The sequence below is a fragment of the Amblyraja radiata genome, chromosome 2, assembly GCF_010909765.2.
Source record: "Amblyraja radiata isolate CabotCenter1 chromosome 2, sAmbRad1.1.pri, whole genome shotgun sequence".
NCBI lineage: Eukaryota > Metazoa > Chordata > Chondrichthyes > Rajiformes > Rajidae > Amblyraja > Amblyraja radiata.
In genome coordinates, this window is record NC_045957.1 from 85,125,292 (window position 1) to 85,144,651 (window position 19,360).

At 40.5% G+C, this 19,360-nt stretch overlaps 1 protein-coding gene across 7 annotated transcripts in view; it reads right to left on the reverse strand.

Annotated features, from left to right (window-relative positions):
- ptpn3 (protein tyrosine phosphatase non-receptor type 3) overlaps positions 1-19,360 on the reverse strand; it is a 177,946-nt gene that overhangs the window by 102,672 nt on the left and 55,914 nt on the right. For all 7 annotated transcript variants that reach the window (XM_033049671.1, XM_033049665.1, XM_033049650.1 and 4 more), the window contains 6 exons: positions 18,126-18,178; positions 17,491-17,611; positions 15,155-15,242; positions 9,444-9,532; positions 7,316-7,379; positions 5,057-5,229 (listed from right to left, as the gene is read on the reverse strand). In XM_033049671.1, the coding sequence (XP_032905562.1) occupies positions 5,057-5,229; positions 7,316-7,379; positions 9,444-9,532; positions 15,155-15,242; positions 17,491-17,611; positions 18,126-18,178 (588 nt within the window). The remainder of the gene's footprint in view (positions 1-5,056; positions 5,230-7,315; positions 7,380-9,443; positions 9,533-15,154; positions 15,243-17,490; positions 17,612-18,125; positions 18,179-19,360) is intronic.

The window sequence follows — 19,360 nt, forward strand, 5'->3', positions numbered from 1 at the left end:
GGGATCTGTTTTGGGGTAAGGGGGAACTGTACAAAAGGGACGGATTGCATCTTAACAGGTGTGGGACCAGCATTCTGGCAGGCAGGTTTGCCACTGCTACACGGGAGGTTTTAAACTGAATAAGGGGTGTGGGGTGTCGAATGGGATAGTGGAGGATGGAGTTAAAGGGAAAGGGTTTCTTAAATGTGTGAGCGTAGAGACAGAGGGGTGTAAAATGAGGGTAGAAGCAATAGGTAGCAAGGTGAAAAGTAAAAGTGGCAGGCAGACAAAACCAGGGCAAAAATCAAAAAGGGCCACTTTTCAACATAATTGTATAAGGGGTAAGAGTGTTGTAAAAACAAGCCTGAAGGCTTTGTGTCTCAATGCAAGGAGCATTCGTAATAAGGTGGATGAGTTGAATGTGCAGATAGCTATTAATGAGTATGATATAGTTGGGATCACGGAGACATGGCTCCAGGGTGACCAAGGCTGGGAGCTGAACATCCAGGGATATTCAATATTCAGGAGGGATAGAGAGAAAGGAAAAGGAGGTGGGGTAGCGTTGCTGATTAGAGAGGAGATTAACGCAATGGAAAGGAAGGACATTAGTTTGGAGGATGTGGAATCGGTATGGGTAGAGCTGCGAAACACTAAGGGGCAGAAAACGCTGGTGGGTGTTGTGTACAGGCCACCTAACAGTAGTAGTGAAGTTGGAGATGGTATCAAACAGGAAATTAGAAATGCGTGCGACAAAGGCAAAACCGTTATAATGGGTGACTTCAATCTACATATAGATTGGGTGAATCAAATTGGCAGGGGTGCTGAGGAAGAGGATTTCTTGAAATGTATGCGGGATAGTTATCTAAATCAACATGTAGAGGAACCAACGAGAGAGCAGGCTATTTTAGACTGGGTATTGAGTAATGAGGAAGGGTTAGTTAGCAGTCTTGTTGTACGTGCCCCCTTGGGCAAGAGTGACCATAATATGGTTGAGTTCTTCATTAGGATGGAGAGTGACATTGTTAATTCAGAAACAATGGTTCTGAACTGTAAGAAAGGTAACTTTGAGGGTATGAGACGTGAATTGGCCAAGATTGACTGGCAATTAATTCTAAAAGGGTTGACGGTGGAAATGCAATGGAAGACATTTAAAGATTGCATGGATGAACTACAAAAATTGTTCATCCCAGTTAGGCAAAAGAATAAATCAGGGAAGGTAGTACATCCGTGGATAACAAGGGAAATCAGGGATAGTATCAAAGCGAAGGATGATGCATACAAATTAGCCAGAAAAAGCAGCATACCGGAGGACTGGGAGAAATTCAGAGACCAGCAGAGGAGGACAAAGGGCTTAATTAGGAAAGGAAAAATAGATTATGAAAGAAAACTGGCAGGGAACATAAAAACTGACTGCAAAAGTTTTTATAGATATGTGAAAAGAAAGAGATTAGTTAAAACAAATGTAGGTCCCTTGCAGTCAGAAACAGGTGAGTTGATCATGGGGAACAGGATATGGCGGACCAATTGAATAACTACTTTGGTTCCGTCTTCACTAAGGAAGACATAAATAATCTGCCGGAAATAGCAGGGGACCGCGGGTCAAAGGTGTTGGAGGAATTGAGTGAAATCCAGGTTAGCCGGGAAGTGGTGTTGGGTAAATTGAATGGATTATATGATAAATGGTAGGGAATTGAAGAATACAGTTGAACAGAGGGATCTGGGAATAACGGTGCATAGTTCCTTGAAGGTGGAATCTCATATAGATAGGGTGGTAAAGAAAGCTTTTGGTATGCTAGCCTTTATAAATCAGAGCATCGAGTATAGAAGCTGGGATGTAATGTTAAAATTGTACAAGGCATTGGTGAGACCAAATCTGGAGTATGGTGTACAATTTTGGTCGCCCAATTATAGGAAGGATGTCAACAAAATAGAGAGAGTACAGAGGAGATTTACTAGCATGTTGCCTGGGTTTCAACAACTAAGTTACAGAGATAGGTTGAATAAGTTAGGTCTTTATTCTCTGGAGCGCAGAAGGTTAAGGGGGGACTTGATAGAGGTCTTTAAAATGATGAGATGGATAGACAGAGTTGATGTGATCAAGCTTTTCCCTTTGAGAATAGGGAAGATTCAAACAAGAGGACATGACTTCAGAATTAAGGGACAGAAGGTTAGGGGGTAACATGAGGGGGAACTTCTTTACTCAGAGAGTGGTAGCGGTGTGGAATGAGCTTCCAGTGGAAGTGGTGGCGGCAGGTTCGTTGGTATCATTTAAAAATAAATTGGATAGGCATATGGATGAGAAGGGAATGGAGGGTTATGGTATGAGTGCAAGCAGGTGGGACTAAGGGAAAAAAGTTGTTCGGCACGGACTTGTAGGGCCGAGATAGCCTGTTTCCGTGCTGTAATTGTTATATGGTTATTAAAGGCCGATAAATCCCCAGGGCCAGATAGGCTGCATCCCAGAGTACTTAAGGAAGTAGCTCCAGAAATAGTGGATGCATTAGTAATAATCTTTCAAAACTCTTTAGATTCTGGAGTAGTTCCTGAGGATTGGCGGGTAGCAAACGTAACCCCACTTTTTAAGAAGGGAGGGAGAGAGAAAACGGGGAATTACAGACCAGTTAGTCTAACATCGGTAGTGGGGAAACTACTAGAGTCAATTATTAAAGATGGGATAGCAGCACATTTGGAAAGTGGTGAAATCATTGGACAAAGTCAGAATGGATTTTACAAAAGGTAAATCATGTCTGACGAATCTTATAGAATTTTTCGAGGATGTAACTAGTAGCGTGGATAGGGGAGAACCAGTGGATGTGGTGTATCTGGACTTCCAGAAGGCTTTCGACAAGGTCCCACATATGAGATTAGTATACAAACTTAAAGCACACGGCATTGGGGGTTCAGTATTGATGTGGATAGAGAACTGGCTGGCAAACAGGAAGCAAAGAGTAGGAGTAAACGGGTCCTTTTCACAATGGCAGGCAGTGACTAGTGGGGTACCGCAAGGCTCAGTGCTTGGACCCCAGCTATTTACAATATATATTAATGATCTGGATGAGGGAATTGAAGGCAATATCTCCAAGTTTGCGGATGACACTAAGCTGGGGGGCAGTGTTAGCTGTGAGTAGGATGCTAGGAGACTGCAAGGTGACTTGGATAGGCTGGGTGAGTGGGCAAATGTTTGGCAGATGCAGTATAATGTGGATAAATGTGAGGTTATCCATTTTGGTGGCAAAAACAGGAAAGCAGACTATTATCTAAATGGTGGCCGACTAGGAAAAGGGGAGATGCAGCGAGGCCTGGGTGTCATGGTACACCAGTCATTGAAAGTAGGCATGCAGGTGCAGCAGGCAGTGAAGAAAGCGAATGGTATGTTAGCTTTCATAGCAAAAGGATTTGAGTATAGGAGCAGGGAGGTTCTACTGCAGTTGTACAGGGTCTTGGTGAGACCACACCTGGAGTATTGCGTACAGTTTTGGTCTCCAAATCTGAGGAAGGACATTATTGCCCTAGAGGGAGTGCAGAGAGGGTTCACCAGACTGATTCCTGAGATGTCAGGACTGTCTTATGAAGAAAGACTGGATAGACTTGGTTTATACTCTCTAGAATTTAGGAGATTGAGAGGGGATCTTATAGAAACTTACAAAATTCTTAAGGGGTTGGACAGGCTAGATGCAGGAAGATTGCTCCCGATGTTGGGGAAGTCCAGGACAAGGGGTCACAGCTTAAGGATAAGGGGGAAATCCTTTAAAACCGAGATGAGAATAACTTTTTTCACACAGAGAGTGGTGAATCTCTGGAACTCTCTGCCACAGAGGGTAGTCGAGGCCAGTTCATTGGCTATATTTAAGAGGGAGTTAGATGTGGCCCTTGTGGCTAAGGGGATCAGAGGGTATGGAGAGAAGGCAGGTACGGGATACTGAGTTGGATGATCAGCCATGATCATATTGAATGGCGGTGCAGGCTCGAAGGGCCGAATGGCCTACTCCTGCACCTAATTTCTATGTTTCTATGTTAAAAGTATCATATTAAGGAAAAGGTAAGATTTAACATCGCTAGCTAGCCATGACCACACTCTGTTAGGGTTTTGATGTAATAAATATTTGAGGTTGGTGATGGCGGGTTGAGTGGGATCAGCGACATATACAGGGCCAGTCACATGATCTCCTATGCATACAATCTGTAGCGAAAACATTTTTTTTTAAAACAGCTACTGAACTGGCATCTAATACAAAAGAAACAGGGTTTCAGGTTCAAGTCAGAACTTAAAAGAGAAAACAAGCTACCATTTAATAATAGACGTGGGCATTTGCCAGGGAAAGAGCCCACCAAAAACCACCAAGGACTTTGGTAGCTTTACTGAGGTAATTTCTGGTTCAGTTGGAATCTAGCAAATGCTAAATTAGGCACCCTGGCCAATTGTTACTGAAATGACATCAGTTAGGAATGTTAAAGTGATATTTTTGCTTTCGCAACCATTAGAATCTACAGTTACTGCATAATGTTTACTGGACAAACGAGTTAAGTAAAAAAAAGTACATAAAGACAGTCAGTGAGGGTGAACAAAACAAAGGGGCAAATGCAGTGCTTCAAACCACACTTTGTTTTTTAATAAATCACTCGACAATCTTACTGTTTGTTAAACATTACCACGGTGAATATTTGTTTGGTTCTAACTTCTGTACTTTGTTGCTGTGAGTGTGCTGATCTTCACTTATTAACATAAGAACACAAGGATTAATTCTTAAAACTGCTTCTGCTTGTGTCTAACCGCTGCAGTTTGAAAATCCAGATAAATGCATAGATTGCGAAAAAACCTTTATGTAAATAACAAAATGATAATCAGCATTAGTTTTGTTTCTCACATGTGATTTAATGGGGACAGTGCATTATGCAATATTCACAGTGGACTATATAAGTCATGCCAATAATGGTAAGCAATGCAAAACATTTACTGCTTCATGAACTTAATAACAAACACAAAATTAATGTCACTATAGAAGAAGAATGCTATACTGACAAGAAGGCAACCACTCTGTGACAAAAGCACATCGTAAATGAAAAAAATCAACCAAACCTGTTCTGGCTTCTGTGCCCAAGTGTAAAATAGTCCGTAAGTACTTTTTTCTCTCGAGTTGGTAGCTGCTTTGCTTGAAAGAATGTGTGGTGTTCTACACAAGATTTCCAGAGAATTTTACATGCTCTATAATTGAGCACATTAAATCCAACAACACCCTCTTGGGATTCATTCTGTCAATTAAATAAATAATTTTATAAATTTAAGCTTCTTTAATAAGTCTTGTGTGGTGTTCATGGCTAGTAAAATAGGAGATCATATGCACTAGCTTCTCTCTCGCACTACCCACATTACTCTTCCAAAATGATAACCTGTACAAACATCAGCACAAGACTAGATTAACTTGAATTATTAATAACTGCCACATCTTAGATAATTTTCTTAAAATTCAGTTTTGTAAAAGGGTTTTTCCTGGAAATCTGGAAATATTATTATCTGTCTCAGTGTTCAGTTGATCAAATTAACAATTTCAGGAACCAATCATAAAACATAATGCAAATTTTCAGAGATATTGTAAAACTGATAATCCAGTATTCAATTGCTCAGAAATCCTGACGATTCAGCATCTGGCTTGCTAACAAATTTGCAACACAAGTCAGGGGTCCAGAGTGCAAGAGGGGTGTGAGGACAGGTAGAAGTTCACTATGAGGACAAGCTGGAGACTATGGTCTGAGATTGCAGCCAAAGCTAGGGTTGAGTTCCGAAACACCAGCAGCCAGGAACAAAGATAGATTTGAATCTGGAGCAGTTGTACATTTCCTGTTCTCTTTAAATTAACTGATTTCCCTGGAAATTTTGCAGAAGAAGAAATAATAGTGTCATTGCAGTTGGAGGAACAATCCATAAAATCTGCCAGCCCGTCACAACCAAAGATCCGGGGAACTGGTTAAATGAAACTTTACTATAGGAAGATATGGTATGCTCTCACCCTCAGTTCATGTTTGGTACAATTCTCCTTTCCCTCACTAAAAAGATACTAGGGATGGCTAGTAAGCCAGATCTCAGAACCTTGTTCTGTTGAATCTAAATTTCTGCTAAATTTATTTCCCCGTTTAGACTAAAAGACCCATTTCACATTGTTAAATGTCAAAGAGCCTAAAGCCCCTGTCCCACTTAGGCGATTTTTTCGGTGACTACAGAAGACTAGGCAGTCGCCACATGGTTGCGGGGTGACGCCTGGATGGTCGTGAGTAGTCTCCTCAAGTCCCCTAAAGAGTCATAACGTTTTTCTGGTCACCGCTGGATTTTGAAATGTTCAAAACTTTTTGGTGACTGTGGGCTTGAAGAAGCTTGTCTTCTCCTGTCGTAGGTGCTGTCGTAGGTTGTCGCCAGGTGCTGACTTCGATGAATTCCATTGGTGACTACCTACGTCACCCTACCTCAACAGGTACTGGCAACTAAATTGTCTTCAGTTGTCTTCATTTGTCGAGGGTCGTTGCTTGTCGTAGCTTGTCGCAGGTGGACGTAGGTTGACACCTTTGTGGTCGTAGGTTGTCGTAGGTGGACGTCCTAATGGGTCGTCGGTAGCTTGCCGTAGCTTGACGTCGACTAGGTGGTAGGTTGTCTTAGCTTTTCGTAGACATTGTCGTGGGGGGGGGGTCCAGTCGCCGCTTTTTCGGCGACCTGCTACGACTGTGACAGTCACCGGCAGTTGTCGAAAAAACGTCTAAGTGGGACAGGCCCTTAAGTACTAAAAAGGATAACAAATCTCAAATGCTAAAAATGTGAAATAAAAACAAAAAAATAACAATGCAGCTGACAAGCAGGGAAAGTTCACTTAAGGTTAGTGACTCTGATTTTCTTTCAACATAGGCTGCCTGACCAGCTGCGTATCTTTAGCATTTTTGGGGGGGTTTATAATCTGGTCTGTGACCAGATTCCTAAAACTTCAAATCATCAAAGGTTAACAAAAGTGCAAAAGTGCTCTGTGCAGTTTGTATCACTGCAGAAGTTAGTAACATTTTCCAAATTATACCTCAATGGGGAGGGGATTCAGGATACTTGTTGTATTCAATTTACATAATCGTGGAGTTTTTGGAAAATTAATTCCTCCTAAACACCACCCGATTGAAATTAAATTTGACATTTGTGCACCTCAATTATCACATTCACATTATAAATACCAACATAGTCATAACTGGCATTTCTCCAAAATGATTGCTGGCAATATCCCAAGACGTACTACTCAACATGAAAATTTGCAAACTGCACCTACATTTATTGTCACTGCCAAGCATATTTTCACTGTATAATACTTACAGGTTTTTGCCTTAGTTGAATGTAAAATCGTTTCCTCTTGAAAGAAATCTTCGTTATATTTACCCTGAACATAAGAACATTGTTACATCTTCAGTGAGAAAAAAAAGTAGTTGCCCAACTATAAAATTGAATGTTCAGTTGCCAAAGCAACATAACATGCAATAAACTGCTTATAACATGCTGTAAATATTCTTTCAAGTGCAATTATTTGAAACATATGAAAGTTGATGCATTATACTGTCGACCATTATTATTTCATCATATCTTCTATCTTCTATATTACTAAAAGTCTGATCTTGACCGCTTTTGGTTCGCTGTGGAGTAATTTCCGAGAGAACGCCGCGACCTACGGCCGTCATTTTTGGCCACCTCGCTCAGAGCCCCCCTCCGCCTTCCGGGACCGGAGGATTTTTTCCATCGATGAAAAATCTGAGAGATATTAATGTTTTAAAAATATTCCCCATTCTCTCTGCTGCCCCCTGCTGGCGGCAGGGGGCGGGAACATAAAACCCGGAAGTGTAGTCCCTCACTCAGTCTCTGCCAGACCCAGGAAGCGAGAGGGTCACGGCTCTATGAGCTGCGAATAACACTGAACGCACGTCTACTCCACGGTGAGTCCCCTCGATGCGGCTGTAAGGTGGATGCTGCCCAATTGTTTGCCTCGCCTTTTTAACGAGTTTGTGTTCACAAAATGAATTTTGGTTGTCGGGTGGCTGCTGCCCAATTGTTTGCCTCGCCTTTTTAACGAGTTTGTGTTCACAAAATGAATTTTAGTTGTCGGGTGGCTGCTGCCCAATTGTTTGCCTTGACTTGGCTTTTAAAATCGTTGCAACAGTTGACTGCCAGCCCAAGAATCCATTCGGCCCACAATGTCTATACTAGCCCTCTGGAAACCAGTACCTTCGGCCCGCAACACCCATACTAGCGCAACAGAAAGCCTCCCCCCCACCCACTGGCGAGCAATATTGGAATTGGTGGAGAGGTGGAATATTGCGTTGGTGACCAGTGTGAAGCTAGGACCCAACGAGTCCCACTTGGTCTAGTAACTTATAAAACTCTGATTGTGTGTGTGTATGTGTATGTGTGTGTGTGTGTGTGCGTGTGTGTGTGTGTTTTCATATGTGATTCACATCTCCTCTTAAAGAGGGGGGGGAGGAGAGGGGGGGAGAAGAGGGGGGGGAAGGAGAGGGGGGGGAGGAGAGGGGGGGAAGAAGGGGGGGAGGGGGGGAGGAGAGGGAGGGAGGAGTGTGTGTATCAAAAGGGGGGGGGAGATAGTGTGTGTGTGTGTGTGTGGGGGGGGGGGGATGGTTAGTGTGTGTTTGTTGTGTATTGATTCACAATTACCTGTTAAACACCATACTACTAATCAGATCTGATCATTACCATTCATGTTTTATGTTACTTTTCTGAAAAGATTAGTACATACACAAACAAGGAACATTATCTTTAATGTCTGGATATTTTTTCAATAGTTTAAATAGGAAAACTTTGTTTTGCCTTCCATCAAAGTGAGGAATGTGGAGGAGTCACTGTGGTGGATTAAATGTATTTTGTGTGTTCTGTTGCTTTTTATTGGTATGACTGTATGGCAAATCAAATTCCTCATATGTTCCAAAACATACTTGGCTAATAAAGTATGATTATGATTAAAATGTGGAAAACCACCTATCAATATTTGAGGTCAATCAAATATTTGAAAATTTTAAGACAACTTGTTTTCCAATTGTTTCGGCTCGAACCAGAGAAACTAAGCATCACATTTATTTAGATTGGGAGAGGCTTCTGGTTGCATTGCTTCTTTAATTAAACAAGGCTTCCCCTGTGACAACAAAATTGATTCATGTTTACGAGAAAGTAGTACATAATTTTGTTTGTGGAAATGAGCCCCAGAATAAACAAATACTCTAGACAATGTCATAAAATAATGCTCATCAAGACTCTTCTGCTTGATTGTCATCACAACCCCTTTAACATAAAAGACAATGCTTTTCGAAGAAAATACTTACTAGGTATAGATAAGAAATATTCATTCCAAAGAAACATTATTCAACGACAAACAATTTGAACTTTACAGTAATGAGACAAATAAAAATACCAGTAAAGAGAGAAGCCAACAGGCAATGGTTACCAGGGATAAAAATTGATCCGAACCAAATTTCTATAGACACCAAGGCCTCCAGAAGATATTCCAATCTTTATCTCTAAATTTCCATGATCCTAAAATAAATACATCAATAAATCACTATTTTTCTTGGTCAATTAGATAGACACGTTAAAAGCAGTTGCATCATTGCAAATTATAGAAATCTACGAACAGAGTGATCATCTTCAAGAGAATTACACTATTAAATTATGGAGGCATTTAGGTTCAAACTGATCATTGCATTAAAAAATCAAGGCATAATGGAGAAGCATGACTTGGCAATTTACGTGAATTGAAATGTATAACATGTAGAAAACAATACCCAGGAGAGCATTCCAATCCTCAAGTCTGGATGTGACAAGGGGATGAATGCACACTTCAGTAACAGATGGGCTGAGATGCCAGCAATGACGAAGAACGTTATAGCCGTGCAATTAGTGATCATTAATTGCAAAAGCGCAACAGAGTCAATAAACAGGTCAGAGCTGTGCACTCTAGAAACAGGTCCGCAGCTCAACTTATCCATGTCAACCAAGTTGTCGACCCATTTGCCGACATTTGGACCATGTCCCTCTAAACATTTTCTATCCATGTACCTGTCCAAATATTTTTTAAACATTGTATAATTGTATCAGCCTCTACCACTTCCTCTGGAAGGTCATTCTGTCTCTCTTAAAATCTTTCCCATCTCACCTTAAACGCATGTCCTCTAGTTTTAGACTTCCCTACCCTGGGAAAAAGACTGATCTCATCTATGCTGCTCGTAATTTAATATACCTCTATAAAGTGACCCCTCAGCCTCTGACAGTCCAAGAATAAAAACACCAGCCTATCCAGTCTCTCCTTATAACTTTAGCCATCTAGTCCTGATAACAACAAAATGCTAGACTAACTCAGCAGGTCAGGCAGAATCTCTGGAGCGAAGGAATGGGTTGGAGAGAAGGGGTGGGTGACGTTTCGGGTCGAGACTCTTCTTCAGACTGATGTCAGGGAAGTGTGCGGGACAAAGATAGAATGTAATCGGAGACAGTAAGACCAATAGGAGAAATGGGAAGGGGAGGGGATGGAGCGAGAGGGAAAGTAAGAGACAGTAAGACTGGTGGGAGAAGGGGGAGAGGATGGAGAGAGAAAGCAAGGGCTATCTTACGTTAGAGAAATCGATGTTCATACCATGGGGTATAAACTACCCAAGCAAAATATGAGGTGTTGTTCCTTCAATTTGCACTGAACCTCACTCTGACAATGAAGGAGGCCCAGGACAGAAAGGTCAGATTGGAAATGGGAGGGGGAGTTGAAGTGCTGAGCCACCGGGAGATCAGGTAGTTTAAGATGGACAGCGAAGGTGTTCAGCGAAACAATTGGCGAGCCTGCGATTGGTGTCGCCGATGTAGAGAAGTTGGAACAGCGGATACAGTAGATGAGGTTGGAGGTGCAAGTGAACCTTTGCCTCACCTGGAAAGACTGTTGGGTTCCTTGGATGGAGTCGAGGTGGGAGGTAAAGGGACAGGTGTTGCATCTCCTGCAGTTGCAGGGGAAAGTACTTGGGGAGGGGGTGGTTTGGGTGGGAAGGGACGAGTTGACCAGGGTGTTTCGGAGCGAACGGTCTCTGCGGAAAGGGGTGGAGATAGAAAGATGTGGCCAGTAGTGGGATCCTGTTGGAGGTGGCGAAAATGTTGGAGGATTATATGCTGTAAATTATATATTCTTGGTAACATCCTTGTGAATCTATTCTGCCCCACTTCCATCTTAACAAAATTCCAAATAAGGATTCTCCAAGTTTTATGACTTGAAATATCTTTCTCATAAAGTCTATTAAGTAAACTCAGAACTGTGGGGATTCATGTTAATCTCTATGGCTGGATATCAATCAGTTATACACAATGCATGTGTGTTGTTGAAGTAATTCCAAATGCAGATAAAGGTGACTTTGGTTTGAGGACAGCAATTTTTCTAATTATAAATTATCCATATCTGTAATTCGATGTAAAATCAATAAACAACAAATTGGCTCGAGTTGCAGACCAAACAATAAAGGGCATTAAAAGTTCATATTTGATATAAAGCAGATGAATTACAATATGCAAAGAGAAACAAATAATTAAGGCCTTAGTCCAAATATAATGATAGAGATCCAGGCAAGAGAGGAGGTAGAAATTCCTTTCTGATCAAGAGGATATGACTATAGTGATCTCGGAGGTTATTCCTGGGAGATCGTCTTGTTCGATTATAAAGGTAGAACTTAGAAATAGGAAGGGAATGATCACTTTAATTTGACTGTGTCACAAGCCTACCAATAATCTGTGTAAATTAGAAGAGCAGATGTGTAGGGAGATTGAGGATAGCTGTAAAAATAATACAATAGTATCATTGGGAAATTTCACCTTTACTAAGTTGACTGGATCTCCCATTCATGCAAAGAGTTTGGATGAGGTGGAATGTGTCCAAGAAGGCTTCCATTAATCAATATATGGAGGGTCTTGCCAATACTGGACCTTCTCTTATGGAATGAGGTAGCGCAAGTGACTGAACTGTCAATGGAGAAGTACTTGGGACCAGTGACCATAATCTGTCAGTTTTAAAGTAGTTATGGAGTAGGAAAAGAGAGGCTTAATGTCCTAAATTAGGGCAAGGCCAATTTTGGAGGCATTAGGTGGGTACCTGCAGAGGTCGATTGGGAGTATGTTTGCAGCTAAGGGGGAGGGGGCTGTCAAGTGGAGACTTTCAAGAATAAATGAGCAAGAATACAGAGGCAGCATGTTCGTATTAGGGTGCGGAAAGGCTGGCAGTTTGGTAACCTTGGTTTATGAGAGATGTTGAGGCTTTGGTTTGGAATAAGAGGGAGGCATACATCAAACAAATTCCTCCACAAGTATAAGAGGGGTAAAAGGACACTTAAGGAGCCAATCACGAGGGCAAAAAGCAACCATGAAATGGAGTTGGTAGGAATGGTAAAGGAAAATCCCATGAGATTCCATAGGTATAAATAGTAAAAGGCTAGCCAGGGAAAGAAGATCAGCATGGCTGTTGGTTTGTAGAGTCACAGGGGATGGGGAAATTTTTTTATGAATACTGCTCCTCTACTTTTACTGGGAAGGTCATGGAGGTTAAGGAATTGAGGCATAAGAGTTGTGATGTCAGATTCATACATTAATCATTAAAAAGGTGGTGTTGGTAGTTCTAAAGCGCATTAAAATGGATAAATTCACAGGGCGTGGCCAAGTACATCCTTAGTCCTTGTGGGAAGCTAGGGAGGAAATTACAGAAGCCCTTGGAAATATTTCTATCATCATTAGCATAGATGAATTTCCAGAAGCTTAGAGTGTGGCTAATATCATACCTTTAAGAAAGGACAAGTCAGGGAACTACATACTAGTAAGCCTGATCAGTGGTGAGAAAGTTGTTGGAGGGGATTTTTTGGATATGATCTAACAGCATTTGGATAGGCACGGACTGATTAGAGAAAGTCAGCAAGGCTTTGTGCATGGAAATAATATCTCACTAATCTGACAAGAGTTTTGGATGAGGTCACCACGAGTATTGATGAAGGCCAGTGGACTTTTCTGTCTGGATGCAAGTAAGGCCTTTGACAAAGTCCTGTGTGGTAGGCTAGTCTGGAAAGTTTAAATGCATGGAATCCAAGGTAACAGCCATCTGGATCCAAAATTAGCTTGGAGGAAAGAATCAAATGGGATTTGTGGAAGATTGCTTTTCTGATTGTGGACCTTCGACTGGTGGTGCCACATGGTTCAGTGCTCAGTCAAAACACAATAGGTGCTGTCGGCCATTTGGCCCTTCAAGCCAGCACCGCCATTCACTGTGACCATGGCTGATCGTCCAAAATCAGTACCCCATTCCTGCCTTTTCCCCATATCCCTTGACTCTGCGATATTTATGAGCTCTATCTAATTCTCTCTTGAAAGCATCCAGAGAATTGGCCTCCACTGCCTTCTGAGGTAGAGAATTCCACAGATTCACAACTCTCTGGGTGAAAAGGTTTTTCCTCATCTCACTTCTAAATGGCCTACCCCTTATTCTTAAACTGTGGCCCCTAGTTCTGGACTCCCCCAACATCGGGAACATGTTTCCTGCCTCTGGCGTGTCTAATCCCTTAATAATCCTATATGTTTTAATAAGATCCACTCTCATCCTTCTAAATTCCAGTGTATACAAGCCAAGTCGCTCCATTATTTCAACATATGACAGTCCCACCATCCCGGGAATTAACCTTGTGTACCTACGCTGCCTTCCCTCAATAGGAAGAATGTCTTTCCTCAAATTTGGAGACCAAAACTGCACACAATACTCGAGGTGTGGTCTCACTAGGGCCCTGTACAACTGCAGAAGGACTTCTTTGTTCCTATACTCAACATGTCATTAGCCAACATGACATTAGCTTTCTTCACTGTCTGCTGTACCGATATGCTTATTTTCAGTGACTGATGAACAAGGACACCCAGATCTCGTTGTACTTCCCCTTTTCCTAACTTGACACCATTCAGATAATCTGCCTTCCTGTTCTTGCCACAAAGTGGATAACATTTATCCACATTAAACTGCATCTTCCCACTCATCCAACCTGTCCAAGTCACCCTGCATCCTCATAGCATCCTCCTTACAGTTCACGCTGCCACCCAGCTTTGTGTCATCTGCAAATTTGCTAATATTACTTTAATTCCTTCATCTAAATCATTAATGTATATTGTAAATATCTGCAGTCCCAGCTCCGAGCCTTGTGGTACCCCACTAGTCACTGCCTGCCATTCTGAAAGCGACCTGTTAATCCCTACTCTTGATTTCCTGTCTGCCAACCAATTTTCTATCCATGTCAGCACCCTACCCCCAATACCATGTGCTCTAATTTTGCCCACTAATCTCCCATGTGGGGCCTAATCAAATGCTTTCTGAAAGTCCAGGTACACATCTACTGGCTCTCCCTTGTCCATTTTCCTAGTTACATCCTCAAAAAATTCCAGATTAGCCAAGCATAATTTCCCCTCGTAAATAATTTGTCTTATTACCTGATTTATTTTCTTATCCATCTGTTGATCACCTTTGTTAGCATGTTTTATCTCATCCCCATACCACGATCTGGTTACCATTAGATACTCATTATCCTACACTGTTTACTTGTCTTTTCCCCTTAACTGTTCCCCTCTATATTTCTCTCCCCCGAGTTCCCTCCACCTATTTAGTTTACAGGCCTATCTATTTCTCTAGTTGTTTGATTTGCATGGAATAGCATGGTTCAGGTTTAGTCCTTTCCAAAAGAACAGCTTTCTTCTTCCCATCTACTGATGCCACATTTCAATCTGTTTTATCAGGATTGTGTCAGTGGATTGTATCTTTTCCATCAGGTGCATCTCATTCTACAGTAGAGTAACAGTAACTATAAATCTGCTTATATCTTTAAGACTATTATTTGAATTCAACAAAAATGGTAATTGATCACTGTTTAAAAAGTGATCCCTTTTTCAAAAAGTTTATGTAAGTTTCATTCATACTGAAAAATCCCGATGAAGATGAAAATATTGACAGTAGATTAAGCTCTAGCAAGCAGGAAACTCTAGAATGGATTTTAAATTAGCTCAAATTTAACTAACTACATTGAGAGAGAGCAGCTTTGGAAGATTAAAATGTCGTTACCAGCCAAAATCAATCCTAACTAGAATAATTAAACTATACATATACAGGCTTACCTTTGCATTATGTAATTCCACACCATAAAATTCAAGGGTCTTTGCTTTATTTAAATAACTAAGTTCTGCTTCAGATTGTTTAAGGTCTCTACAAACAGGGCAACAAAAATCGAAATATGCATTGTAATTCAAAATTATCAAGAGAGAAATTAATAGCGCACAATCAGTTTCATCCTAAAGATTGGTGTATAAAATGCCATACTATCAAACATTTAAAGCTGGGATGTAAATGTAATTACGGTAGTTTTCGGCAAGAGGACAAATATCTCTGGAATATATTATATCAGGTTGCAACTTTTCAATTCAATCAGGTAATATCTATCGCAGATACTTATTACTGATGTTCAATTCACTTTGAAACCTCGATGGAATAACCTTGGTACAAAGTATAATAACAATACAATGCTATTAAGTGGTGAATAAACTGTAATAGTATAAAATACAATTGCCGATTTTTTGTTTCATTCATGGTTTTGCTTTTTATATGCGTGACAAAATTTATTTAATTTCAGATACCAGAATATAGCTAATTATTTTCTAATTTGTTGAACATTTTTACAAGCAATTTTTAAATTTTGGTAATTGTAAATAAGGGCAATTTCCATGTTGGCCATTATAATATTCATGCACAGCATATAAATAGAATGTATTAGATCATTATTTATCTAACTTTATTCTTCAATGGTAAAATTTTTTTTGTCAAATAGTCAGTTTGAATGGAACGTGATTCAAATACATTAAAATTTTATGACAATCATTTGCTTTAAAACTGGCAAACCTCATATCTGTACTATGGAATAATTAAACAAAAAAGTCACAAATAATGTCCTTGACTTTCTCATGTATCTTTATCTAGTTTTGTTTCTGTTGGTGACTTGCATGCTGCTCTAGATTTTATAATTTCACGCATTACGTAAAATATTGGTGTTCTGAAACAAAACAGACACTTTAGACAGGAACTAAAAAGTAGATGCATGTGTGGATGTATGCTGCCAGTGCCGATTTTAAAATCAGAAATATAATTCCTGCAGGTAGGCCTTCAAGAGTGACATGGTTTAATCGATCATCAAGTAGCACATGACAGAAATGGGCTCTTTGGCCCTGTGCTGCATCTAACACATCTCGTCTATCTCAACATGATCCATATCTCTCCATTCCCTACATATCCATGTGCCTATCCAAAAGGCTATTGGATGCCACTGTCATAACTGCCTTTACCACCACCGCTAGCAACATGTTCCATATACCCGCCACCTTCTGTATAAAAAAACCTGCCCAACACATCTTTTAACTTTGCCCTGCTCACCCTAAAGCCATGCTCTCAAATCTTTGGCATTTCAACCCTGGAATAATGTTGCTGAATGTCCACACTACCCATGTCTCTCTTGATACTATAAACTTCTATCAGGTCCCCCTCGAGCATCCGACACTCAAACACAGAACTTCGCCAGGTTTAGTTTAGTTCACAGATACAGCACGGAAACAGGCCCTTCGGCCCACCGAGTCCGCACCGACCAGCGATCCCTGCACTATCCTCCACTGGTACAATTTAAAAAATTTATACCAAGTCAATTAACCTACACACCCGCACGTCTTTGGAGTGTGGGAGGAAACCAATGTTCTCCGAGAAAGCCTACGCAGGACACGGGGAGAACGTAGAAACTCTATACAGAAGCACCCGTAGCCAGGGTCGAACCGAGTCTCTGGCCCAGTCAGTGCTGTTAGGCAGCAACTTTACTGCTGCGCCACCGTGCGGCCTTATTCATGGTCATGGCAGGGTTCTGTTCTTGTGAACTGTTTGTAACCTGTAAGCAGTACGAAAATCAAATGTGGCCATCTGACAATATATATTTAAATAAAAACATGGGCCATTCAAGGGCAACATGTAGTTAAACCAGGGTGTTTATCTCAACCATTCTGATATTGCTGCAAACCAAGTTCTCACATGGTAGCTGATGTCTATAGCCCTCCAACAGCTGGTAAATCCAGCCAATCGATATCCCAAACTCTCAATCATATGTATGGACTGTACTTATGTTGGGTATTCATAACCTGGGGATAACATGTACAAAAAAAACCTAAGTAAATAAAAATCCATGAACGACACTTAGTAAATAACTTGTAGAAACAAGGAGAGGCAGATGCTGGTTTACAAAAAAAAAAAGACACAGCGCTGGAGCAACTCAGCTGGACGAGCAGCATCTCTGAGAACATGGATAGGTGATGTTTTGGGTCGAGACCCTTCTTCAAATTCAAGTAAATAGCATATATAGTATTATCAAATGTTTAATATCAAATGTTTTTTAATTCCAAACACGTAATAGTTTTGATTCTACCTGTGTTGCTTGTGCAAAGACATCACTTTGATTTGAAAGTCTGGATTTTGGTCGGGTATAAAATTGAATTTTTCTATGTACCCAGGATGATGCTCAGAAGGATTGTACTCTCCAAGTTCAGCTGAAAGAATTAAGTCACCGTTAATACAATTCAAATGGCTGGCATTCCACTGTCTTTCTCACATTCGTGAAAATTACATTTTTGGGAAATACATATCCTTCGATTTAAGCATATATCAGCATTACTGTTCAAAACGCCGATCTATACATCTTTTTTCCAATAATATTTCTGCAATCATTTGAAAATAATTTGTTGAATTTGTCATTTCATGCAACTGCTTCTTTCTGAACAAAAGATTTTTAAAGCTACAAAATGTACAATTTCTATCCTCAGAATTAAAATAAATCCAGCTGCCCATGTTTGGTGTTGATGGTTTTGGCAGTGGCACTTTTATCATTTGATTTAAAAGTTTACAAATTTATGAATTCGAGACATCTGGATTTAGAAAAATCTTGGCACAGACCAAGTTGCTGTTATTATTTGCAAAGCCACACATTTCTTAACTTCCTTAAACCAAACTTTGTCCAGTAAATCTACGAAAACAGATTGATAATGTAACAATTTCACTACTTACATTGGACTGCATAGGAAGCAAGTAATATTGCTTTACTGTGAGGACAATGTAATCTGGAAAACATTAATATGACACTGTAAACAGCATAATTCATGATTAATTAATACTGAACTAAATATCCATTTGCCAAATCCATTCCACCAAAAAAGTCAAAAACATAACAAATTGTTTAAATCTTTAAGATTGATTACACAATCTTACAAACGACATCTTGGACCCTAACCTTTAATGCAGGGGTTCCCAACCTTTTTCGTCCCGTTTACCCCTGCCAACTTTAATAGCATATAACAATTTTTTTTCACTTATTTATGAACAACTAATGATGAACAGATACCAGTATACCAGAACCAAACACAGTCAGTCAATGAGAAAACCTATGTCAATGCAATGGAAGGTATTTAAAGACTGCATGGATGAACTACAAAAATTGTTCGTCCCAGTTTGGCAAAAGAATAAATCAGGGAAGGTAGTGCATCCGTGGATAACAAGGGAAATCAGGGATGGTATCAAAGCAAAAGATGATGCGTACAAATTAGCCAGAAAAAGCAGCATACCAGAGGACTGGGAGAAATTCAGAGACCAGCAGAGGAGGACAAAGGGCTTAATTAGGAAAGGGAAAATAGATTATGAAGGAAAACTGGCAGGGAACATAAAAACTGACTGCAAAAGTTTTTATAGATATGTGAAAAGAAAGAGATTAGTTAAAACAAATGTAGGTCCCTTGCAGTCAGAAACAGGTGAGTTGATCATGGGGAACAAGGATATGGCGGACCAATTGAATAACTACTTTGGTTCCGTCTTCACTAAGGAAGACATAAATAATCTGCCGGAAATAGCAGGGGACCGCGGGTCAAAGGAGATAGAGAAACTGAGTGAAATCCAGGTTAGTCGGGAAGTGGTGTTGGGTAAATTGAATGGATTAAAGGCCGATAAATCACCAGGGCCAGATAGGCTGCATCCCAGAGTACTTAAGGAAGTAGCTCCAGAAATAGTGGATGCATTAGTGATAATTTTTCAAAACTCTTTAGATTCTGGAGTAGTTCCTGAGGATTGGCGGGTAGCAAACGTAACCCCACTTTTTAAGAAGGGAGGGAGAGAGAAAACGGGGAATTACAGACCAGTTAGTCTAACATCGGTAGTGGGGAAACTGCTAGAGTCAGTTATTAAAGATGGGATAGCAGCACATTTGGAAAGTGGTGAAATCATTGGACAAAGTCAGCATGGATTTACGAAGG